The sequence below is a fragment of the Haliotis rubra genome, unplaced genomic scaffold, assembly GCF_003918875.1.
Source record: "Haliotis rubra isolate DU_JTF1 unplaced genomic scaffold, ASM391887v1 Scf43, whole genome shotgun sequence".
Lineage (NCBI taxonomy): Eukaryota > Metazoa > Mollusca > Gastropoda > Lepetellida > Haliotidae > Haliotis > Haliotis rubra.
The window spans coordinates 3,230,636-3,258,375 of NW_025767113.1; the positions used below are offsets into that span (position 1 = coordinate 3,230,636).

Here is a 27,740-nt window from a genome sequence, read left to right on the forward strand (position 1 = left end):
GTCAATAATAAATCAACCATGAGTTCTCTTGCATGGGCTCTGACCAACACAATGTTAAACCTTAGTTCCCCACCTTGACCTGCAATTCATCAATTGTCAGTTTTTCAAGGTACTATTAACCTCTAAACCATTAGTTTCCCGACATCAACCTTAAAAATTTCGTTTTGATAACCATCTCAACCATAACCTGAAACTTACACTATGAATGTCAACCTATTGGTAGTTCGGTGAGAACTCATCACACATAAGTCTCATAGTTAACGGCTGAAACAATCGTATAACCCTAACCTGATCGCTTTATGCTTCTGGGTGTGTTCTGTTCTAATGTTAAGTTTCCCAATAGTTTTCAACCATTAAATCCTAAATGTCCCTTAATATAGAGGCTATATTGTCTCACTAACGTTGTAAAGAGACAGGCCTCGCATTAATCTGTGTAATGCAATTACATCTTGACAAATATAACGCACATATCAGGATCAGACGCTGAACGTTTAAGGATTTCATGTAATTGTGCAACTGAAGGTAACCACTGTCTGACATGATATCGATCAAATTCTGCGTCAGTTTCTCGTCGCCCACCTGGGCCCTGTAATGAAGTTAATTGCATTCATCCTTATTACCAGGTGTATTGATTACATGTGTAAATGGTTTACGCCGAATGTTTTGGACCTAACAACACGAATCAACATTACGAAATTATGCCCTCTTAAATGATGAACAAGCATTATACAAAAGCCTGTATTCTTCAACATTGCAGAAAATATTGCCATCTTTGACAGCATTAGAACGTAATTTGATTTGATGACCCTAGGCAGGAAAGTAAACATAGAGTTGAAACTGAAGGAAGTTTATACCAACAGGTAGATCATAGAATAGTGAACATTTGTCTCTTGACATTTTCTTAAACAAAACAACGAAAATGGCTTGACTTGGCGGGTGGTTGATTTCGTACTCCAGTTATCTCTTCATATACAAGATATGACTTAGATTAACTGTTACCGTGTTTTTGAGGACTGGTGAGCTATGGTATCAAGTTGCCATCCAGGTAATGGTTGCTTATTACGCGCAAAATGTCGGAAATGCAGTATCGCGATACAGATCGTATCGAGACCTCAGTATCGAGTTACGTATCGTATCGTGAGGCACATGTATCATGACATCCCTAGTACAGCATACCATGAACGAAACTCATGAGTATCAGAATCAGTATCAGTCTACGTCTGGCGTCTGACGTCTTTGCGTCATCGGTGGGAAAACGTTCTCGTCAAAGCCAATACAACCTCCTAAAACTACCAGTCCTGAAAAAGGACATCTAAATTCAGTAGACGGAAACTAACATTCTACCTTTACCTATTCTGCTGAAAAAAACTGACTGAGTTCTGTAATTTTTACCAAGAATAAGTGGGCTTACATTTGGACGCCTAACTGCTTAACGCGTTGGTGCTTAGATATTTTAGGAGCGCTTCCAGCAGAACTCCCGTCTGACGGTATGTGTACATATCACTTTGGGCTCCTCGCATCGACAGACACGTTTGAAGATGACATGCGTTGAATCAGAGCTTCAAGTCATGGCGGTTGTTATTGTTGTTGTTACGCGAATGGCATTCGCCTGACAACTATTTCCAGTAATACATGCCGAATACGGCACTTCTTCCTGACACGCGAGTCCAGTATATTATGAGACATTGACATGTGAATGAAGAATACGACATATATTGTGTCTCATACACACGAGATAAATGGCATGTTTGTTTACGCATGAAACAACATCTGCGTTTCATTGGTGCCTTGACTTGTTGCTGCCCAATAGAAGGCAGTTGTGTTCCGTATTTAGCCTCGCGTAAATGGTGGCGGTGTGAATACAAGGAAGAGTTTCAAGATGGCGAGTGCTCTGTGTTGCTGTGGGGGCGATCGAGACCGATTTGACGATCATAAATACGGTAATACATATTTGTCATTTTGTTCATTTGCATAGAACTTATGACACTAGTATCAAAAGCAAATACATTAAAATATGTTTTTTTCTATTAAAACATTATCAACAGCAATAATATTTATGATGATAATAATAGTTAAAATAATTATCGTCTATAAAAAAACCAAAAACAAATCCATTCATCATGATTTATCTTAAGGCGATATTCGTGTGTAATCCCATCCTAGGGTAGTGGTACGCGAGTTACCCTACTTGATTACCAAAGCATGACGAAATGTCTTGAACATAATTCTACTTCAACAAATATATCTGTATTCATCATTAAGTTTGGAGGACAACATACTTAACCGTCAAACAATTTCTAGTTTTAGCCCCTTTTTAGTGGTGACCTGTATACCGATATGTGCCCAGCATGTTCCACAGATAAACATTGCTGTGTGTATTGACTAATTATAACACGTTCGTGCCAAGTGACCCGATACCTGAGAAGGACATAGGGCACGGAAAGGCCCTTGTGTTGCTCAGTGACTACAGCCCTTGGTAACACCAAGCACACACGACGGAGCTTGAAGGTTGTCATACTTCATGAGGATATGCACGGTTGACATTCTAAAAATAGAGAATATAGGTATTTGATCCCTATAGGAAGTGGCATCTGTTACAGGCGGAGACACAACAGCGGACAGAATACCTTACACGCTGAGACAGAGTGACACATGCATATTGCATAGGTGGATCCAGAGCCCCGTTTTGTCACGAAAGTTTATTAAATCATAGGCGGATCCATTTGGTCTCAGGTGAAAATGAACTAGTGCACCCCCACCTTTCTTAAAAAGCTGTATCCGCCCTTGTATTGTCTTACACACACCCCGCCATTAGAGAGCCTATCTTGTCATATGTGCACCCGTCGTTAGGGCCACCTTGTCATTTGCACCTTCTAAACGAGGCTATGTTGCGACATAGTATTGAGTACCGTCGTTATACCTGAGACTGAGCGAAAGGGTGTTTCTCCGTTGCTATGGACGTAAACATTATTGAATGAACCTGTGAAAATCGGTCAATAGTGACGTGTAGAAAAAGTCGTCTGCTACGCTGGCCGGCGGGTAGTGTGTAGTCTATGACCTCGTCGCTGTGTACGTCCTCCCCAGTTTGAAGGATATAGACGTATTCGGACTAGATGAGCTGACATGTTACAGCACTATACAACTTACTACTTGAAGAAAGGGCGCTGGGGTAGCCTAGTGGTTAAAGCGGCCGCTCGTCACGCCGAAGACCAGGGTTCGATTCCCCACATAGGTAAAATGTGTGAACCCAATTTCTGGTGTCTCCCGCCGTGATATTGCTTGGAAATTGCTAAACGCGGCGTAAAAGCTCAATCACTCACTACTTGAACAGTGTGTTCACGACGAGTACACAAGAAGGGCTTCGCATCTTGCATGCTCCTCCTTTGGTTAAACAGCTCTATCTGCTTGTGATCATGGGTTAGGATCGGAGTTTCGCTCTGATTGTTTACAATACTGGTGCTAGCGTGTTTCACCCAACTAGTAGCCGTCTCTTCTCGGCCTGTCCTCCCACAGCTAACCAGGGACATGGTTGGAAACAGCTTATAGCACAACACAATTTCTCACAACCGACTTGAAAGAGTCGACGCATCTTTGATATCTTTAGACCCATTTCTGCCCTATCATTGAGTGAGTGACCGTGACAGTCGACTCCACAGCCAGCAGTATTACGTGGTTGTTAGCCAAAGAGCACAAAGCAGCACGACTAGTCTGATGTCACACTCGACGTCACTGGAATCTGACGTCATGGGGAAGGGTCCACTTGTCGTTTTCTTTTGTTCATGAATGATGGAAGAGCTCATTCCTCAGCGCAGAATCACTGTATATGCACAGCGGAATATAGTGGAGTACCGTTTGGCGGAGGTTGATTAATGGTGTGGGGGTACTTCTCATATGACTGCAAACTGACCTTGTGACGATCAGACACAATGTGAATGGACAACGGTACATCACTGACATCCTAGACAGGGTTGTTGTACCACATGACCATTCTCTAAACACAAGGCCATTCTTCATGGACGACAATTCTAGGTCAGTCGTGCACGTGCCGTTGGTGATTTCTTATGTCAAGAGCAAGAATGGATTGCAATACCACAACGTCATATTTAACCTTTGATACAGTCTATGAGAAGGGCTGCCGGGGATATGGTTGGCGGAGGTTACACCAGATATTGACATTGTGCTATGCTATAAGAACCTTTGTTATTTCTGCAGGACTGTATGCCAGAATCTTGAAAATGGCCGCCCATGTTAACGTCATACGATCATAGTTATTAGCACTACAAAATGAGTAAATGTTTGTCATGTGTTCTTTTAGGAATAAACTACAGTTTTTCGTTCTCTTTGCGTTTAGAGTTGCCATTTTAGATATTCTCTGATGGTCAATTTATCCAAATAACAAGTTACATTGAGGTTTGGATAAGTTCCTTTGCTCTGGTTAATGGTCACATATTGATACTATGAAACATATGGGGGTGCTGTGATACTTTTTACAATTATAATCAAATAGTGATGATACCAGGAGCGCGCGAAAAATATCCTGCCCTACCTATGCCATCAGCACAAATACATGCAGAGGCAAGTCAGTTGTTCATCTAAAACACGGGAACGTCTTTTTTAGACAAATTAGGGTATTGTTTTGGCATTCATTGTACGACTGATGCGTCAAATGTGGAAATATCCACCATATTCTGACACAAACCTTTAGAAATCTTCAGTAACGCCTTGAATGTTGTAACCTTGGTGAAGCTACCTTTGAACTAGCGTGAGTGAGTGAGTTAAAATTTAAAGTCACATCGGCAGTATTTTAGGCATATCGTGACTATGAGAGTTCCATATTAAAATAAACTTAGTCAATATAAAAACCTGTCAACGAAAGACAGTAAATTGCTATACTATCACAGATGAACATTTAAAACTAGCATGTAATAAAAAAAAGAGAACAATATAAAAATGGGCAACAGATCGTCAGTCACTGAATGTAGATCACCATGATAGATTTCATGGGGACTTCAGTACTGTTGCTACCTGCATGGACCCTTGCTGGAGTTACACAATCCCCCCAGTCACCTTCAATAATTTGGTACGTTTAGCCAAAAACTAAAATCACATATATATGGCGTGCATAAAAATACTTCAGATTATGTGGAACCTACATACCCTCTAATTAGAGGGACAATTGTTTTACATTACTACAACACACACACACACACACACACACACACACACACACCTCCCCCGAGGGTATAGCCACTAACAATCAAAGTTATTTATTATAGCACTACCAATTTTAAAAATTTTACTATGTACATCAAAACTTGTGAATTGAATATATTCCTTTGAACTAGAGGTCTGTGTGAAGTTATTTAATTGAATTGTAGCTACTTGTTAAAACCTAGTACTTTTAATATTTTAACAGTTTCCCTGGAATTCCTGTTAGAAAGATACGACATGTTGACTATTAGCCACGATGAACGGCGAGAGTTAAACAGCGAGATGGAACGACACTCGAGAAGGTATGAGGCTGAGGCCGAAGAGGATGATGTGCTCGCGGCGTTCAGGATGCTGCGGAAGTGGGTATGTCGACCAGACTTCCCTAGACAGTACACAGCAGCGCACTTCGCCGTGGAGAATGTCCTGGAAAAACTAATGACCTTGTCCAAGTAAGTGAACAGTTCTACAAAGTATTCGAAGTAACGTTCGTATTCTTATCATTATACTGGTTGATATTAATGCAGCAATGAAGGTTCTAGGATCCTGGCACATTCGATCTGGTCAGGGTCATCATCTTAGGACCCCTGCCTTCTTCACACTCAGCCCAAACACCGCTGTCCTGTCCAACACACAATGCACTTTCTCGTGCATGTTCAGAGGACCCACGCTGCAGTCGTCTTCATTAAAGGCACAATGTCACAGTAACACTTCTCTAAAAATACATAATGCATTTCTCTCAATAATAGACCCGTGAAGATCCGGGGTAGAATAGGTCTTCAGCAACCCATGTCCTTGCCATAAAAGGTGACTATGCTTGTCGTAAGAGGCGACTAACGGGATCGGGTGGTCAGTTTCGCTGACTTGGTTGACACATGTCATCGGTTCCCAATTGCGCAGATCGATGTTCATGCTGTTGATCACTGAATTGTCTGGTCCAGATTCGATTATTTACAGACCGCCGCCATATTGTTGGGATATTGCTGAGTGCTGCGTAAAACTAAACTCACTCACTCACTCTGAATAATACTACAGTCTGTTTGCAGTGGAAACGTACCGATGAATTTCATTTTCAACACATATGTTAATCAAAAGAAGTGAAATTAAGATTGCGAATCCTCATACTTTTACCTTGCCATTTGAACATTTAAAATTCAGAATTTTTTTCAACTTAGGATAAAAGTTGATCATAGTTGTTCATAGTTTCAAATCGCTATTATTGGTCTGTATTACAAAGGGGTAAGCGCAGTAGTTGGAACAGTGAAACAAATGCACGTGCGGTACGTGATGAGCGTTAACTTAGACCAACTGTCTTGTTCTCGGTGTTTCGTTTAATGTGCATACCCCCGTGTAATACAAACCAATAATAACGATTTGAAGCTATGATCGTTTGTTAAACAACATTTATCCTAAGTTGAATGAAATTCTCAGATTAAAACGTCCTAATGGCAAGGTAAAATTATGAGGATTCGCAATCTTAATTTCACTTTATTTGATTTACATTTTTGTTTGAATTGAAATTCATCGGTACGTTTTCACTGCAAACAGACTATAACTATCAGCCCTCATGGAAGCTACCATATTATTTATTCCAAAAATAATTACGTATTTGGATTTCAATGTTAAATTAAAAAGTTCGACTGAATAAATGCAACGTTGCACTAGGTCGACTCTCGCGCCCTCTACCGGCTCCATAGAGTTATGACCCTTTGAGCGCTGTTTACGAATATCCGACGCGCACAACGCGTGATTGAAAACAGTTCGGCAAAGACCGATAACACGGCGACAGTCAGCAAGGAGGTTGTCGGTTTATCCTCGTTTTTCCACCACCCTGAAAAGGATTAACGGCTACTGTGTTTATACAACACAGGGGTCATGTCAAAATTACTCACAGCTGATATGTCGTAAGCGCCGCACCATAGCTTAACACAGACCAGACCATGCTGTCATATAGTTTTGAATAAGTACTAAAATGCATAAACCCAACACTTTTAAACTTAGAAATTAAGAGGCCTAAAGCCCTATTAGCTGATATAGTGGCTACCCGGGCTGTAGCAGTAAAATCAGCAAATTGAGTAAAAAGTAAACCAAGATAGTTATAACTGTTAACAATATCTAAAACATTATTCCCAAATGTAAATACATGCTGCGTCCTTGGAATGGACGGGGTTCTAAAATGTACAATCTTCGATTTTTCTAAGTTTATTTCTAATTTATTAGTACCACGCCAATCATTCAAAACATCTAAAAGGACATTAAGATCGGCTTCACGTTCCGTTAGCAGAGCAATATCGTCTACATATGCTAGAGCTGCTATACTGACATTGTCTATATTTACACCGAGGTTGAGGCTAAGAAGCTTATATAACAAATCATCAATGAACAATGGAGACTGGAGGCATCCTTGTTTTAGTCCACGGTTCACTGCAAACCAGGAGGTTCTGAATCCATTCACCCGCACACAGCACTGAACGTCTTTGTATAATGAATGTAGAGCAGTTAACATTTTACCTCCTACTCCACTTGTCGAGATTCTGGTCCATAAAATCTTTCTGTTTATACAGTCATATGTCTTCTAAAATCAATAAAACCAACAAACGTAGATTTTTTTTAAGTTTACGTTTTTCTAAAATGGATGAAAGAGTCTGTACATGATCTATGGTCGATCTCTTTTTTTCTGAAGCCATTCTGAGAGTCATGGAGCACATTGTTGGTTTCAGTCCATACTTGTAGTCTCCTGTTCAGAACACTACACTACAGCTTGTATATGGACATTGCGATTATGTCCAGCGTCCTTGGAGCGTTAAGAAAACTGTGGGAGGCTAGGCCTTGTTTTCCTCATGCGGCTCCACATGCTTCACGCGCCAATCATCACACGTGTAAGCTTGTGCTAATGTGCACAACAACATTCTGTCCACGTAAATAAAACCACACCCACGTGCACCCATTTAAAAAGCGAGAGAGGAGCGAGTATGACATGATTCTTCTTGTCAGGGTCAATACCCTGGTTTTCTTATGTCTACAAGTGTCGACTTCCCGTATACGATGGCAGATCGCCCGATCCCGACAGTTGGGTATTACGTCAGGCATGGGTTGTAGAAGATCAGTTGTTATCCTGACGGGGAGGGTTTTCTTGTCTTAATGGGGTACTAGCTGGATCTGGTGGTAAAGGTCAGACCTATGTGTCGCGTAACACTACATTCACTTATTCTCGCTCTGATGCTGCTTCAAAGGTAACGCCAAAGACTGTCAAGAGACAGGACATCCGTCAGTCCCCGTCATTACTGCTTGAATGATCCCCCAACCCTGGGGTACTTTGGTCCTAAGTCTGGCCTCGATTTTCAGACATTTGATCGAATCCGAGAAGATAACTTCCTTGTCCCGCATCCACGACTTCTGCTTCGACTTCGTCCACGACCTGATCCAGCAGGGGCCGGGGACGACGCACATGCGTCTGTGGGAGAAGATGCTTTGTGACAAACAATTCGGTTTCGAGATGTACTTCCACGTAAGTCTTAATTTTGTATGTTTATAAACCTTGAAATTTATGATTAAATGGTGTTCTTATACATGTATTTGTTACTAACCATGTGTTTCTGGTTTATGAAGAGTCATCTGTATCAAGTTAATGTTAACCTGCTGTTCATCACAACACACCATACATATAAACGTCTCCTAATTTGGCTATAGTTACTCCAATATACAGGAGAAAACATAACGGAGAGAACAAATACCAAGGGACGGGAGTGTATATATTTTCAACCCAAACCATGGAGGAATGTTTTCTCATACTTATAGCCCGCCTCATTCGAAGTGATAAACTGTGTTTTTCGTAAAGAAACTGGTAACTCAAATTTGCAACAGGTTCTGCCGATTGTCACGAAACCGGATTAACGTGAGGCGAGATTTTTGGCCTTTCTCATCTCGCGTGTCAGCATTTTTGTCAAGCCCTCACATTCCCTTTCAAATGGTAGTATGAATCTCAATAACACGTAACAACCCAGTTTCTTCTGAAATAATCCCCCTTTTGCGAGGTTTTACTGTTTTGGTTTTGCTTTGAAGTAAAACATAACCAACAGATGATTTACGTTGATGTTAAAGTTTTTAGAAGGGTCTCCTGTCCTTTAAAGATCCCATCTAACTATGACAAATATCCACTATATTTTTATGCTACTTCAGAGGCTCACCGGACACGAGCTGAAGAAACACATTCGGTTCTTGAAGAGGGAATACAGAAGTAAGGAACCGGAAACAGATGGGACAACCTTTAAATCCACTTTCGAGGCTTGCATGAAACGACTCCTTGAACGCCAGAATCAGAGGTTAGCCACATTTTCAGTTCCAATACGTTAAGCTATTTTATAATGACATCGGGTGTCTCTCAATCTAATCAATTTTGATGTAATGTATGTGTTTATAGAAATAGTAGCTTCCCACACGTGATGCCCATGTGTACTTTCAGCAGGAAGGCTTTCAAGGAGGCCCAGACTGTATTCATAGAACTGTACATTCACGCTCATCTCGGCTTCATTTCCCGGGAGAAGGACGTCAGGGACATCCATGATCAGCTGGCGTCGCTCATCCGCAACAACTACGACTACAGGAACGTTTTTGTGGTGAGTATCGTCTTTCAGAACACAGTGTGGCTGTGTGGGCATTTGTCAGGCTCATTGTTTTCCGACACGTCCAGAAGTCAAGATACTTACTCATTTATACAACAAACAGTATAGACACTTACTGTGTAGGCTGAATCTACTGAAGTAGTGTAACACGTACATTGTAGGCCGGATCCACTGTACATTTAACCAGTATGGACACTTGCTGTGTAGGCTGAACATACTGAAGTAGTGTAACACGTACATTGTAGGCCGGATCCACTGTACATTTAACCAGTATGGACACTTGCTGTGTAGGCTGAACATACTGAAGTAGTGTAACACGTACATTGTAGGCTTGATCCGTTGTACATTTAACCAGTATGGACACTTACTGTGTAGGCTGAATCCGTTCAGGCACATCACGCAGTATAAAGACTTACATTGTAGTTTAGTTAGTTATAACTTACAGTGTAGGCTGAGTTTGTTAACACACATCACACAGTAGAGAGTGTAGGCTTAGTCTGTTCAGACGTGAAGCAGTTTATACACTTACATTGTAGGCTGAATCTATTAAGACATGTCAAGCAGTTTAGACACTTAGATTGTTGGCTGAATCTATTAAGACACGTCAAGCAGTTTAGACACTCACATTGTAGTTTGAATTTATTAAGACACGCGAAGCAGTTTAGACACTTACAATGTAGGTTGAGTTTGTTCACACTCGTCAAGCAGATATTATACGGCAAGTAAGACACCCGTGACCCAAACACGCTGATATTAATGTAAGGTCGCCAAGTGTAAGGTATATGTCCTAAGTGAATTACCTTTGTCGGTTAGTATGATTCCCATTCACATCACTGTACAATGTACAGGGTTTGAAACACGCCGGACAGCTGAAACACTTCTTGAAACAGATTGAAGGCATCATTTGTGAAACAAATCTTACCGGCGAAGACTGTGAGGCCGTCGTGAAGATGCTGTGCGAGGATGTAGACAAGTTGCTGGCAGTTATAAAGTAAGTGACGCTCTGTAGCACTAGAACTTGTATCTTTGACCCGACAAGTCGTCTGTGGTGAGTGCCCCTGAAATCTCCATACAACAACTTAGTCGGGAAAACCTAAAAAATGGCAGTTAAGCTGATTGCTTCCCATTGATGACGTGGATCAGGCTTTGACTGTCTCCCATTGTACATGTGATTCCTTGTCTTTGTAGCTTGATGACGTGGATGAAAAGGTCTGCGGCGTTAAGCAATACGTATACCCAGTTCTACAGAAATTCTATGTGAAAGCTAAAACACAAGTGAACATATCTTTCACTATTTGATTTTGATCTTTTGAATTGCATGCATATTCCGCCCCTCACACCAAGAGTAATTACCATTGCTCGTAATCTATTCAACTGTTATGGTTTCAAGCGTCATCCTGATTCTCCAAAATGGTTTGAGTGAGTGAGTGAGCATGGGTTTACGCCCTTAGCAAAGTTTCAGAATGATTGATACAGGACATTTGCACAGAACAATTTAGCCATACCAGTAATCAATCCCGAGCGTAACGGACAAACGCCTTCACCACTAAGCTACCAAATCATATGATTCTGCTACAGGCATGGCAAATTATACCTCAGTGTGTACTCGGAGCTCCTTGATTTCGTGGCTGTGATCTGTGAGACGAAGGCAGGAAGTCCAATCCACCCGATCCTCGAGGCAGTGGGGAAATTCTACAGCAGATTGTACAACATTGTCTTATGGGTAAGGTACCCGCATCTACTGGGGGAATGTGTTTGCAGCCATCAATAACGTGATGTCCATTATGGTTATGTTATACACACAATAATGGAATAGCTGTCTTGGACGTGGTTTCGCTAATGGGTTGCAGTACACATCCAAGACTTTGTCATTGCCTGTTGTTGTTGGAGGAACGTCTTTTACGAACAAACAAACATACAACACGCCTACAATGTGCAGGGGACGGCACAGACGTAACCCTTGAGAAATGACATATATATGTCACACCAGATCACTGCATTATAACGTAAAATTTGACGAAAGTGTTTTACAGGTCCTATGTTTTGTGATGTGCCTTTTTAGGACCAATCTGAGGTGTTCACTGTGGTTGCGACGAAGCTGATGGACTTTCTGACGAACCTGGATGACCACACCCTGATGAGGACCAATTATGTGAACAATGTCATCAGTTCGGTTCTCAGCAGGGCCATGGGCGAGACACTGTAAGCCATCGCACTTTCTTCTAACGAACTGAATCTGAAGACAGGTTTTACACACAAAAAGTTCATGCAATCGTTTTCTGGGTTCATAAGAGCTTGTCGTTCAACAAAGGATATAAAAATAGGCTCATGTGACAACTATGTTAAACAGTGCAGAGCTCCAGATAAGATTTAGCTCATGTGGGTACTGTACCCAATGTATTTTTTTGGAGTGGGTATTATGAATGTTGAGTGGGTATTTCATTTTCCGTTACCCACTGCTTTCAAATATGTGCATATTTCAGTCACTTTACTCACCTGAGTATTGCGTCATTGAGTAAGTTTACTAAGCAGGTATGTTCTGCCTTATGTCATACCCAATCAAAACCAACTTAAATATAATGGAAATTATTTCATAAAAAATCACTCATCCTATACTGACAGTACAACACTTGTCCTATACTAACAGTACACCTTGATAGCAATCGATGTCTTTTTCATTACGCAAGCGATTTTTATAAATATATTCCGTACGCATTTGTTTAAACTTCTTGTGTATCTAACATTTTAAATGCGTAATTGGTACGCAACAATTATTTTTCAATGCGTAATTCTATGCGTATTTTACCCGGATACGCAGCTTATCTGGGCCTCTGCAGTGTACCAAAACAAATTGTATATAGTATCTACCTTTGCAGTGCAGGAGGGTTAGGTTTGAATCGGTGAAGTAACCAATTATCACGACATCTTGATGTAAAAGGAGAAATAGCTCTAAAAATGTAGGAGTGAAAAACATGTTCGCAAAATGGGTAAGCGTCTCCTGCGTCACCAGTGACACACATTCATAAAAAGAAGTTATTCTCTGTCAACAATTGACAGTCAATTGAAAGCTAATGGCTGCTGACATATTGTTGTTTCAGGACTCCTGCACAATGCCGGTTAACCATAGACCTGATCAAGGCATGTTTACGAATATACCAACCAAGAACAGTCGAGGCCGCTAAAACAATGATGATGGAATCACAAAAGAAAATGTGCTGGAAGGTAAAATGTTGTAGAAGCCAGGATGGCGTTCCAACCACATTCCAGTCCTTCATTGATTGATTTCATTAACTGGTTCAGGATAACCTTGTCAGACAGACTGCATGTATACATCTGAAGTCCCACCTGTCATCACTTCAGGTGTCATGTTGCAAGGGTAGTCATTATTGTGTAGATAGGGTTTACTTTCTGTTGTGAATACCAAGTCAGTACACCTGATAACTGTCATATTTGATATGTTAGTATCTCTAAATGATTCTCATTATCTGATAACCTCTGACCTCAGAAACAACCATGCACCGCATGACGTACAATTCTAGATTTAAACATTTCCCTGATCACAGTTATTGCATATCTATTAAATAACCGGCACCAGTCATCGCCCATTCCCCACCCTGAAGCGGTAGTGGCATCACACCTGATCGACCTCTACACGTCATTCCTGGCTGTTATGGATCGGCCATTGTCTCTGGCATACCAAGAGTGAGTAAGTGAGTTTAGTTTTACGCCGCACTCAGCAATATCCCAGCTATATCCCGGTCTGTAAATAATCGAGTCTGGACCAGACAATCCAGTGATCAACAGCATGAGCATCGATCTACGCAATTGGGAACCGATGACATGTGTCAACAAAGTCAGCAAGCCTGACCACCCAATCCCGTTAGGCGCCTCTTACTACAAGCATGGGTTACTGGACATCAATATTCTAACCGGGACCTTCACGGGTGGCATACCAAGAAGTCTACCTATGATCAATACGGTTGACAACGGTGCGAGGCTCAGACGAGGACAATGTGGTTGTCACCATATTATGCTCCCGAACCAGCGCGATGGGCCTGGGGATGGTCGGCAATGAAACATGTCGGGATGCTGCTGTGAGGAGAACTGATGCTGGAGATCTCGCTGGTACCTCTCCCCGGGGAGGTTCATCTTGTACACTCATTACATCCACCTTGCATCTGTGGGAAATATGTACGTCAATGTAAGAGAATGTCCAGTTTTGATTATCTACCGAAGCAAAGGTCAAAATAGTTTTGGAAATCTTATGAATATACCTCTGAAAACTAGTGATATCACCTAGACTGAACCGACGTTGTGCATGACGTGTAAGAGCAGGGCGCTGGTAAGTCCAGCATAGTGCGTTACTGACGGCCACTGGTGGTCATAAGGTGAGTACGTCCTGATGACACCAGGTACTGAGTGTAGGTAAGTCCTGCAATACAGCTAGCACCCGTTAGTCGAACAGTTTGCTCACAAAATACATAACGAGTCCCTGAGGCCACATAGCTGATATACGACATTATTGTTGTATTACACACAGCATGAGTTATTCTCCAGATACCAGACCTGCCGTCGGCAGCATGCAGTTAGACATCGAACCAGTGAATTCATCTTCAGGTTGAAGGATAATGACGGTGTTGTACCATACACCATGTCGCGCCGCTGCCCCTCGCCTGCAGGGGATGCCAGGTGTCCAGATGTCCAGCAGCCTGTGACCACTCACCTGTACACCGCTGATTTGTCGGGTTTTGATTACGGACGGGAGTAAAGACGCACGTCTCGTGCAAATTTGTATTTTTTAAGAAGATATCGCGTATTTCATGAAGCAATTTATAAAGGAATTTAACTCTTACCATCTCAGATATTTCCAATTATTTCAGGATCACTTGAATGATGCTTGTGAGCTGTTTGACCTTATGACACAAGTCCAACTGATTGGGGATGATAAACAGAAAACGGACTATTCGAAACACTTCATCGAACTCGCTGACCACTTTGGGTATTTGATGGAGTGAGTATATTATCATTGATAACTGAACATCAGGCCACGAACAGATGAACGCATGTCGACCTCGGAGTGTCTGAATCCAGTCTACCTCCTCTGTGCCGTGTGTTACTGCGACATGTTTATATATTCTGGACGACATAGAACGGTCTCTGTTCTAGGTTGCGTCTAATGGGCCTGCGAGGATTCCATGATTGGTAGTTCGAATCCCAGATTTGCCCTGATTTTGATTCTTAGTTTGTGAACACCATTTAGACTACTGACCACGTTTTGTCCATCACATGTTTACAAGACAAAGACTCAGATGTTTACAGACCACTGTGACGGACGGTCGGACGGACAGACAGACGGCCGTGTGTAGTTGTCCTGTGTACTTACTGACTATCAGTGAAGTATATCGAATCTGTTTCAGACGGGAAGAACTTCTGCCTCCAATGATACCAAAAATGGTGGACTGTTCATTGACACTTCTTGAGAAGAGGGAGCCAAAATTATTCAAAGCAGCCAGGGAAGTGTCACATCGAATCGCATTTAAAGGGCGGGTAGGTATACGAGATACAGATTATATCATATCTTATGCAGGTATGCACGTACCTCCAACAGCTGATACACGGTGGTCCTATGGTTTCGGGTTTCTACCATACGCTGTGCTAGTTAATGTTTAACCCGGTTTTGTACTGTTGGTGATGACGCTGTGTTGTCATATGTAGGTACACTTTATAGTCCTGTCATGGCCTCTAATACACCAGGTCAAGCACACATACAGTTCACCCTCGGACATAGTTCAGGATCAACCCTATAACGTCTCTAAGCAGGGCGATGGGTGTAGCCAAGTGGTTACAGCGTTCGCTCGCCACTCTGAATGTCGGGGTTCGATTCTCCACAAACTTCTTTACGTGGTTGCAATTTTGGTGTCTCCGCTGAGTTGGTGCAGGAGAATTACTAAAACATCTGAAAATAGATAACTAGTAAGTTAGACGGAAGCAATGTACGTACTATATACCGTACTGAATACGTCATGGAGCATGGTGACTCGTAACTATCAGGTGACATAAACACACCAGCACAGATCAACCCTGTCATACACATCGCAAGGACGCGAAGAACATTCCATTGGACCACTTTCACATCCAATGACTTCGTTGTTACCGGATGTCGGTTTGGCGATGTGTTTCAAAAACTCTACAAACAGATTTATGGTAGACATATGCAGGTCATTTCCAAATTTAATGCATCAGTGACAAAATGTATTAAAGGCAATTTCCTATTTTGACTTGTACCATACGTTCCCAATTGTGAGTGAGTGAGTTTGGTTTTACGCCGCTTTTAGCAATATTCCAGCAATATCACGGCGGGGGACACCAGAAATGAGCTTCACACAATGTACCCATGTGGGGATTCGAACCCGGTTTTCGGCGTGACGAGCGAACACTTTAACCACTAGGCTACCTCACCGCCCCTCCCAATTCAGATGAACTATTTACTAGCCTTAGTATATGATACAGGCTACACCTACCTTGTTCACCTGGTGTACATGGTGTCATCCCTGTTTGATAGTCAGTCATAAACACTAGCCCTGTCACCGTATTTCATAATGCCAATCTCTGCTGTAATGTTGTTCAATGCGGCCTTATACAAACAAACGAACGATCAAACAAACAAACAAACATACTCATGATATAGGCAAAATTGTACCATCGATTCTACTGTTAGCAGAGATGTGGAAAGAGTTTTATCGCGTCTATTCCATTGTCCAGTGATGCTGACTGTGGTCTTATACTCACACTCCACCTGTCTAGTAATATTAATAACCAATATGTTGGCGGTGTCAAGGGCTACGACCCAACCCGCTGTCTCAGACGTGTGTTGTTCCGAGTTACGCAATGTCACATTGTTTTCGGTGTTGTTTACAGTTTCACAAAGGCGTCATCATGTCCACCATGGCTCGCTTACTGCCGCTGGTCGAAGACCCCAAGTTCGACTGGACAAACAAACATAGCTCCGAAACTGTGGAACATCTAGTTGGGATTGGAATGCGAACATTGTGAGTGACGTTAAACGCGAGCGTTGCCGTCAGGTGATAGTATGCGCGGCGATTTTAGGCTTTAGTATTAGAACCTCCTTTCCGCGGCTTTTCGTTTCGATGACTTTCGTTACTTTTTCCATATAGACACATTAGGAGTCATTGTCCACTGTAAACAATTGCACACAAAAATCACAGTAGAATTAAAGTAGAAATACCAGTTATCCTGTTTAGAGTTTATGCTATTAACAACTGCTTATCCTATTTACGTCAAAGTAATGAGTAAACCTTTATTTACAGAACATCCAAGACGCCTAGCGAGAAAGACTTCAATGTCCTGACAAAGTTTTTCCAAGCAGTGGTGAAAGATGGTCTCGAGGACGCACAGCCTCCAAAGAAAGATTCAGTGCGCTATCAGATTTTCTACGACGAGGGATCCACGTTCACCGGGCTTGTACGTTACACATACAGTGGTGTGTGGGTGTGTGTGGGTGTGGGTTTTTCTTTTGGGGGTTGGTAATAAGCAGTAATTCCAGCTATATGGCGGCGGTTTGTAAATAATAGAGTCTGGAAAACACCTTGTTATGTAGACTTTCCTTCAAATTGGTGTCTCGCCGCCAATAGCTGCAACATTGCTGATGCGGCGTTGAGGAATATTCACTCATTCACTTACTCACTCACTCACTCACTCAAAATGGTGATCAGGTGTGATTGGACACAAAGTCTTATTCACCAGGCTTACAAAAGCAAATCATTGTTCAGAATCGTATTGTCTTCAAATAGCTTTCCTGCCACGAATGATTGTAATACTCACTGCCATGATGTGTCTCATACGACATTTGTATTCCGCTGTGTGTTCTCAAATGTCTGTCATTTCGAATAATCCCAAACGACGAAGTAGTGACTTTCAGAAGTCTTAAGTGTGATGACCTGTACCATCTACTAGTACCAGTTACAGATGTTGCATGATCTAACATGCATGTTCTATCGCCATTCATCAGCTGGACGACCCTGGGAAGATACAGAGAGCCATGCCTTTTGTCAGACAAGTGGTCAGTCTCATGTTTCACCGGAACAAATACGTCGCGGGAAATGCGCAATATCGGGTCCAGACTCTAGTGGGCCATGGGGCAAAGGTCATGGCAGAATTCTTCCCACAAATCCTGACTGCCTGTATTAACTCGGACGACTTTTCCCTAATCAGTAAGTGGAACTGTGTTATAGAATGTTAGAATGTAACTAACGGAGCCATGCTTCAACATGCTACATCGGGTGACGTGTAAATAGACAACGCCAAAGATCCTACTTGTGTCAAGTTGGAGCATAACTTAAAACTTCTTGTGTCAGCGTATTCATAGAGAACGCAATTGAACAATAGAAAGAGAAACGTTCTCAAAAGCGAGAAACAACTCATACATATTATCTTGTTCTTCACCATTGATCTGTGTTTCAGTGATCATAAACGTGTATTATATATGCTGATGATCCAGTTATTTCCCTAGATTCCCTAAGCCAGCTCTATACCCACAATCCCACCCTTGGAGAGGAGAAGTTTAAAGACGTGTTCGCACTGATTGACTCCATCAGGCGACACGAGGTCTTACTGTGGCTGCACAAGATCGCCGAGAAACAGTCATATGTAAGTATTATACATCTGTCCATGTAACTGTACAAGCAATATACAGCATTCTCTGGGTATTAAAAGACCCAGCCTGATCCAATAGATACCTTAAATCACTGATGATCAAAGTACATAGTTTGACCTCAAGTCTCACCTTGATCGAGTGCAAAAAAGTACTATATGTACAAGTCAACCTTCCCGTCATGTCGTTCAAAATATGGAATATTATATGGTGACATATTGAAGATATCTGTAACAAGATATTTCCGATGTTATTCCGTGTCTTATCTTGTACCATAACGTTCACGTGTTTTGCAGGGAAACTATTGAGTTTGATTGGTCAACGTGAACACCTGGTGTCATCGCTGTTTGATATTGATTCATAACACATACTCATTACAACTTCGTACAATGGACTCTGCTTTAACCAGAGATGGTTGTGCCTTGAAAGGGTCGTGTCGCTTGAATTGATATATCGAAACAGCATAGCCTATATCTAACTGAAAAATCCTTTGAAGCAGGTCTACGTTTTAATCAATCTGTTGGTGGAATAAAAGCTTTAACTTAAGAACATGTATGCACACTAAGCTTATATATGCTATATAGCACTATGCAAAATACGCCCAACGCAGATACATATACACTTGGCCTATTTCGATTTCAGCTCTTCAAGGAGGAGCACCTTACAAGACTGGTTGATGAGCTGTTACAAGCCGACGACAGCAATCAGAATATGTATCTGCATATCATGGGTCCTCTGGCCTCGGAGATGCCCCACAAATTCACTCCCCATTTAAAGGTCCTGATGGACGTGGAACTTAACAGAGAGTATGGCGCCGATTACTCACGCCTCACGGTACTAACGAATGTGGCCAAGAGCAGCAAGGATGAGGTACGTTCTTATTCATATCAGGAAGACTGGTATTCAGCTAAGGTGCCAACACTGCCCTGCTGATACACTGACTGAAGCTACAACAAGTAAACCTTCAGCTAAATCCACCAGGAACATGTCCACATATCACAAGTCTTCATCCGTGCTACTATCTAAGTGGTAGTGGAATAATGTTATTTATTCCACAATAGACAGTGTTATCGATATATACGACAAACCAATTCGATAAACTTACTATCATGATCCGATAGATATGCATACCATGTCCCTGAATGTCACTTTAAGGTGCGCGCATCGATGCAATGCCTGCTTCTCAATGCAATAATGACTAATATTCCATAAACTGTTTTGATAGGGGTTTTCTTGGGATATTTTGTATACAAACGTGACTGGAGATTATTTGGCACGATATTTTATATATTGCGGTTCATTCAAAGGTTTTCATGTGCGTTTTCTTTCTATAGTTAATTCATTCAGAGCGGCAATCAGGTAATAATCATTATTTACACATTGTAATTTACACACCTATCTCGGTAATTCCAGGGCCTGTGTGAGACAGTGATGGCATTTCTGGAGAAGGAGATACGGGGCCCGGAAGTACAAGGCTTCACGGTTTCTTATCTTAATGCGATGCAGAATGTAGGCCTTGTACATCGACATATCCTGGAGAGCCGCAAGCCTGCCTTAGAAGACCTGAGGGATAGATCTACCGTTGCCACGACAAAGGGTCACATTACCTACATAATTGATGTCCTAGAGGGTAACGTGTGAGTGTCATGCTAACCTACTGACATGTGGCACACACAAGGGCTAAAGTACCCTGGACGCTTCAAACGCTTCATTTTTCACGATTTGTTTGTGTAACATTCTATTCGTTCATCCTGATCTTCTTACCATTACGTTCTCTTATGTGCATGGTTAGAATAATCCCACGTGTATCTGTTCTGGCACTGATGGAGCGGTGGGGTAGCCTAGTGGTTAAAGCGTTGGCTCGTCACGCCTAAGACCGGGTTCGATTCCCCACATGGGTACAATGTGTGAAGCCCATTTCTGGTGTCCCCCGCCGTGATATTGCTGGAATATTGCTAAAAGCGGCGTAAAACCATACTCAATCACTCACTCTGGCACTGATTTTCTGCCACTTACTCTTTTGGCAATGATTAAGTCTGAATCTTGCCATGAAATGATAGCAGTGATTTCTTGTGGTTATGTAAAATATTCCTATTATTATTCATTGAAAACGGTGTCACTATTCCAAATGGTGTTTTTTAAATCCAACATTATTGCCAATGATATCCTGTGGCTTCATAAGGAACATGATTTATCTTCCCGTATTTTAACCTGTGATCAATTGTACTTCCAATTCTGGTGATGATACAGCTGCTGTGGTAGTACTAGTACAATGACTGGTTATACATTCCCTCAGTGTCAGTCTGGTCGAGGAGATCAAGGAGGTGAGGGACGATGTGGACAAACTGGACGTACGCGTGACGAAGACTGAAGAAGGTCTTGTTCAGGTCAACGAAGAACTGGGGCAACAGAGGGAGGAACTGAACGAGGTCAAACATGACGTGAAAGAGCAGGTAGAGAAGATTGACCAGCTAGAGGAGACGGTGGATGACACAAAGGCTCAAGTGGAGGAACTCGACGGAAAGGTCTGTTATGTTGTTTGTTTCGGGCAAAACTTAAAATGAATATCACCCTTGTTGTTGTTCTTCATCTTATTGTTATTTACATACTGAAACAGATGAATGCAGGAATAAGGGTTCGGACAATCCTGAACGCAATCAGTCTGGTGTAGCAAGCTTTATAAAAAGTTTTATAAATAAGAGGTTAATGTTTTATTGTTGGCTTCGATACATCTGCGGTTCTAGCTTCATGCGGGTCTATGATTTCATATGTCACCTCGGATGACTGCCACACGTTTCTGCACCCAATACAGAACCATCCAAAATTCAACATTGACACTGAGGCTTTGTTCAACATCTTGGCTCGTTTCACAACCACTTTGTGATGTCTGGTTTCATGAGCATTGGCATGCTTCACAATAGATTCATCAGACAAATAATATGCAGAAGTGCACAATGAAACTGTGTCTTGTTTTGTCCAATAAGCAACACCAAAAGAGTGTGTGAGGCTCTGACCTCATTTCGAACTTTCAGCTCCGAACACCAGGTTTTCTACATTTGTATTCTGTCCGAAGTGTGGCCTGGATATGGGCATTCTAGAGTTTTAATGTCATAACTAAGTAGTTACAGAAGTCGCTCTTAAGGAGATTCAAGTGACTTCAAAATCCATTCACGAGGAATAGAATCATTAGCTTTTCGGTACCCTACACAGCAGTAAAGATGTTACGGTAGGAAGGGTCTTTTCCTTGAACCAACCCAATCAGCTCTTTCTTTGTCCTCTGTGCTCAATGTAGATAATATCATTTGAGGTAAAGTAGGATTACACAAGAGACCTGTAAATATTTTGTACTAAGTATACACGTGTTATATGAAGAAAAGTTTAAGAATCGGCCATTTCTATTTCTCTCTATACGTAGGAAGATTAATGTCGATATTTGTCAGTTCCTATGCTAACTGGATTCATCAATGTGATGGAGGTCAAAGAAATGTTGTGAAGCTCGCACCTTATTGTAACTGAAGTACAGTTCATGGCGGCATTCTAACCCCACACACAACTTACAAAAACAATGACTGTGGATAAATCAAACCTTTTCAAAGAAAATGGGTGATTATCACATTGTGATCAATGTTATTGTTACTATTTAAGCCTGTATATTGTAAGTGTTGTAATTGATCTATCTCTCCATTTGAACTTTATCACCTTCCTCTGTTAAAACCACACACAGACCCTAAGTCATGCTCCCTTCTGGTCCAGAGACGTTGCCAGGCTACTCAATACTGACAGCTTCCTGGATTGGACACACCTGTCAAGTCAACTTGGCTACACAAGGGATGACATCCGGAGCTGGGCTCAGATGCACGACCCATGTATGGCCATGCTGAATGAATGGTACGCCACTCGGAAGACGAGGGAAGCCACATATGCTGTGCTGACAGCACTGCAAGAGATGGACAGATTGGACGCTGCTGTCATTGTGGAGAATGCAATGAAGATGACAGGTATGTGATTCATTCATATACAATATGAACATAATAACACCTATATGTATTGATATTTCTTTGTAACAGTGTGATAAATATTTACAATGATATCTAAAGGGTGCTTTATAGGCAACTCGTTCCATCATTTTTCATCATAAGCTCATTTTCATATAGAAACTGTAGTGGAGGACGAAGAGTTCGAGTACCCGGAGCCTCCAGAGGTGTTCATCAGCTACCAGTGGGGAATCCAGAACGAGGTGAAGCTTCTGAAGCAGCACCTGGAGAAGGCGGGCTTCACGTGCTGGATGGACATTGGTCAGATGGGAGGTGGGGACAAGCTATTCGAGAAAATCGACAAGGGAATCAGGGCAGCGAAGATCGTCATCTGTTGTGTTACTGAAAAATATACACAGTCTCCCAATGGCATTAGAGAGGCAAGGATGTGGTCGAAACCAGATAATAACATATGATGACAATCTGTCATACAATTCATCTTTGTTTAATAGATTTACATATATTGGCAGAGAAATTGTCATCAGTTTTGGTCATAGAAAGTTACATCCCAACTTGTTTTATAAGCTGAATGAGGCCGTTCAATCAAGTGTTCAGTTTATTCGATATAAGGCCCTGGGCTCATGTACCAAAGTGCTTTATGAATAAACAAGTATATCTTCTAATTTCAATTTAGACCTCAATTAATGGGTATATTTGGAGTATCATGTTAACGATAAACTACATGATGTTTATCAATATGGTATGAACGGTGTCCTTTACTGCATGAAAATACAGGTATTGGTATGTGGGTAGAGACTAAGGTTTGTGGTGGTTGCCGATTACAATCCATAGGTCAACGATAACACATTTTACAGAGGTAAGAGTAAATGGCTGTTACAACATGCCCTAATACAAAGTATGGTGAATATATTATGTCATTGATTCACAGTCGCTCTGGATATCAAACCAAATCAGTACAACTTCTAACATGTTATCTTTCCAAATGATCGGAAACACAAAACGTATTATTATATTCCATCACTGTATTGAGTGACACAGATTATTCACAGAAACGTGCTGTATGGTAGAATTGGAATTGATTGCCCACAATGGGTATAACGATGATACTTTTGTGTGACTTCTTCGTTTCAATACTGTTCAGGTGAACCTCTCCGTAAGCCTGGGTAAGCCAATCATTCCTCTGTTGATGGAGAAACTGTCATGGCCTCCACCAGGCTCAATGGGGCCAATCTTCAGTGAATATCTGTTCATCCGATTCTTCACCCGTCCTGGGGAGGAGACTGGTGACGTCAGGTTTGGTCGGCAGCCAAGTTCCAGGAACTCCTGATGCAGGTCAACTACAACAACGTCAAGCCGGATGAGCAGAAGGTGGAAAAGGGTAAGCAGGTGGAAGAGTGGAAGAAGGTAAGCAGAAGGTGGAAGAGGGTAAGCAGCTTTCCACCGACAATTCGAATGTGTACTCCCGATTATGTTATCATTTTGTTAGAATTTATATTCCAAGAAATACCACTTGAAATAGCGCTCCTTGTCTTGCAGGCCATGAATGCCATCTTCGGGAACACCTCCTGTCATCACAAATTTTTAGTGATCTAGTCATATATATTTTTCATCTAGTTTCACCAGTTTTACGCCCACTGAAATCAGCGTATTGTCAAGACTAGTTATTCGTTGGCGTTGACATCATACATTTCTGAACACTTCTTCTGCCTGAACTGTTGTTTTATGATTTCGTTGATGTCAAAACCCTAAACAATAGGTTTGTTTTTCACACTCTTTCATGTACACAGAATACAAGAACTGGTGGTGCCCTGTTGCTGAAGTCATCACGATAGAGAAGAAGGACGTGAAGACGATGACGGCTGCCAGTCAACAAAAACAGGAGGAGGTGGAGGTTGGTAGAGAAGGGGGATATGGAACCCAAATCTCTGTGGCGTATCTTCGTGGGTTTCTCGTTCAAATTCTATGTAAATACGGTATAAATGTATCTTGTTACATCGTTACACGGTAATATGTTTTCTTACAGCGTGGATCAGCGTCTCCTGATGTGTTCATCTCCTACCAGTGGGGAAAACAGAAGCAGGTTCAGCTCATGTACAAGCGCCTGACTGAGATGGGCTTCACCATCTGGATGGACATCTACCAAATGGGAGGTGGGGACTCCCTCTTTGACAAAATTGACAAGGGTGTGCGAGGGGCTAAGGTCGTTCTCTCATGTGTCACCTCGAAGTATTCTCTGTCGGCCAACTGCCGGAGGGAAGTCAGTCTTGCTGATGCTCTCAAGAAACCAATAGTTCCTCTGTTGCTGGAGAAGACGACATGGCCGCCATTTGGTCCGATGAGCATGGTCTTTAGTCAGCTGTTGTATATCAACTTTACGAAAGATAAATCTGTTCAGGACAGTTGGACTGGAAAGAAGTTTGATGAGTTATTGATTAAGTTAAATCAGTACTTGCCGGGTATTATAGATTTCGATAAGGAGGAAAAAGAGAATGAAGTCAGTGTTTCTGTAAATCCAGAGGAAACTCCAGAAATAGGAGATACTACTCGACCACCCAGCAATACCTCGACCTCGACTGAACAGATGCCAGATGTCAGTGACTGAACCTCCTCAAGAACAACCATCAACATCATCAAAATCTGCAGAATCCCAAGCACACAGCCCTCATGATGGCATTAGCTCAGCGAGACAGTAGCCCAATCGGTCGCCGTCATATGTTGTTTTGTACTGTACTATTAAGTTGTGCGATCCAGACCTGTGATATGTTCATTTTCATCATATGTCAATCCATTGTTTGTTGTCTTCATTCAATGGCGAGTCAGGGAGCAAGACTTCGTCATAAAATCCTCATCGACTCTCTTCTGTCTTCATTCCAGGTATGACCAGGCAATTAGTTTCCCAAGACATAATGGTGAAGATGTGTTGTATAGCGTATGAGGTCATCCTACCGATGCTGTTTCATTCATCCTCGTGGTATGGTCAGTCCAATGGCATACTTGTGGTTGGGTGGTCCAGGTGTTCACTCGTACCAAAATAACACGGTTCTATTCCTGATATAAATACATCCAATGGGCTTTCGTTACATTACTGGGATACGTTACTGATATTGCAAAGCACGTGATAGAGTTAACATATTTTGCCCTTTAAAACTGAAGATTTTGTAAATGTTAAGGTTTCAATAAATTGTTATTCGGAAGCAGGTAGTGTACAGGTATATCAGGGTAAATGACAATCAACACATTATTTATTCATGTGTCTGTGTTGCTGAAATACTGTAGTAACCGTGTATCATGAAACATTTCCTGTTCCCTAACTAGGGGTCGCTGTGTAAGATCATTGTAAGCTCATCTGTGATATTATTTAAACTGATGATTACATCGGTTTGGTTATTTTTAATATGTTATTGTTGGTTTCTTTGTTAATATGTTTTCTCCACCCTGTTTTCTCCACCTGTTTTCTCCACCCTGTTTTCAATTCATGCAGAATTTGGTAAACCACACAAGTGACTATCCAAACTTTTATACAAGTAGTACGCGTGTTTGTTTGATCTGAGCAGGTGTCAACTGCATTCATATTGAATAAACTCTCCGCTCCCACGTGCAAAATGATAGTCTTAGGAAAAATAGTCTGTAGCTTTCTAAAGGAACAAGCTATATATTTGTTGTCTGTACACTGCGACAACTAAATTTTCTTATCGCCAGAGGCGACTGCTGTGATCTTGTGTGATGCTAAAACACACTACCTCTATCTCTGCCACTGCTGGAACAAGTCCATGAAGATCCGGGTTAGAACTGATCTTCAGCAACCCATGGGGCAACTATGGGTGGTCAGACCCGCTGACACGTGTCATCGTATCCTAGTTTTAGACGAGACAGTCCTTGTCGAGACGTTAAACCTCTAACAAACTGCTAAATACTCGCGTGTTGCATAATATATCAGTGATTCATGATGACCGCATGTATGAATGAGACTATGACGTTTTTTAAGGTTTTGTTTATAAAATGGATACTACACCCATGTTACTACGGTAGCTATTTTTATACGATACTAGCAAGAAATAAAGGCATTCAGTCTAAGTCATCTTGTTCTTTGTGATCAGTTTTAGGGGCGATGGTGTAGCCTCATGGTTAAAGCAGCCCGTTGTCATGGCGAAGGCTCCTTTTTTTAAAATGAAGGGAGAGGATACCCCTCAATGTATTCCATGCAAAACCAATGACTTTTGTTGGAAAGTGTGGATGTTTTGCTTAATCGCCAACGTTTTTATACTATGAATACACGATGCCATTTACAAACTGTGTTCTATTGGAGATTACAATTTCTCAGTAAAGTACAGATTCTAGTACTTTTGTTGGGTTGGGTCCCATCCGGAATTCGAACCGACACCCTCAGAGTCAGGCACCTAATCGTCAGCACACAAAGTCAGCCATCTAACCCACTGAGCCACTAAAGTAGTGAGTCTTGAATCATGTTGTGTCTTAAGGTTCAAAGAGTCGGTCTTAAGATGAGTTCATCATGTAAACTGGGAATGCCACCTGCAGGACAGACATGCTTACCTTTTCCGCGAACACCTGGTGTCATCAGGATTTTCAGTGATTTTTATTCATAGAATTTTCACAGTATTTTTCCCTTTACATCAATCCGAATTTGTTTTGGAGGATGGTGAATATAAGTTGTATGCTTCTCTCGAGGTTCGCCTCTTTGTCTGATGTACCGGCTCGGGTGACACTGCTACAAAAGAGGCGTACATCAGACCGTATTACCCTCGAGAGAAGCATACAACTTATATTGTTAAAGCGTCATTGACCAATGAAAATAAAGTATTTCACATGAAGGTAAGATAGGACTGGGTATTCTTTTGCACAGACATTCCATATTTAATGAAATGGAACACTAGTGTCTTTCAAATCCTCTCTGTGCAACAAGCCACTTTGAACCATTTATCACCGCTATAAGATGACAAGTTTCCCATCTAGACGATAAATACTACTTGAGACCAAAACATCATGGCCTTGTCTCACGTCCAGGGAATGTTGTTGACAAAACAAGGTTCATAATGGGGGCGAATCGTGAAGTCGAATCTTCGATAAATAATTTAGTTCAATGTATTCCCTACGGTTTATTGTTCACTTGGAGCAATTGCTCCAGAACATAAGCGAATCTTGCTATTAAGAACATCAAAATACCACAATGAACAGTATTCATCCCATTATAAACGGGAATAATATGCAGCATGTTAAGTGCTACAG

The 27,740-nt window shown here is 41.7% G+C and overlaps 1 protein-coding gene across 1 annotated transcript; it reads left to right on the top strand.

The window, feature by feature from the left end:
- The first annotated feature begins 1,553 nt into the window (after nt 1-1,553).
- Nucleotides 1,554-26,570, top strand: LOC124288970. The gene is given in 24 exon segments (XM_046725569.1): nt 1,554-1,940; nt 5,417-5,660; nt 8,554-8,716; nt 9,388-9,530; nt 9,671-9,824; nt 10,679-10,821; nt 11,409-11,553; nt 11,893-12,032; nt 12,929-13,052; nt 14,711-14,841; nt 15,248-15,377; nt 16,749-16,879; nt 17,159-17,312; nt 17,860-18,061; nt 18,361-18,497; nt 19,144-19,371; nt 19,915-20,138; nt 20,798-21,026; nt 22,226-22,499; nt 22,656-22,915; nt 23,638-23,782; nt 23,785-23,874; nt 24,284-24,387; nt 24,520-26,570. Coding segments are annotated over 24 exon segments (4,335 nt in total). The 5' UTR covers nt 1,554-1,879; the 3' UTR covers nt 25,099-26,570.
- The last annotated feature ends 1,170 nt before the right edge of the window (nt 26,571-27,740 follow it).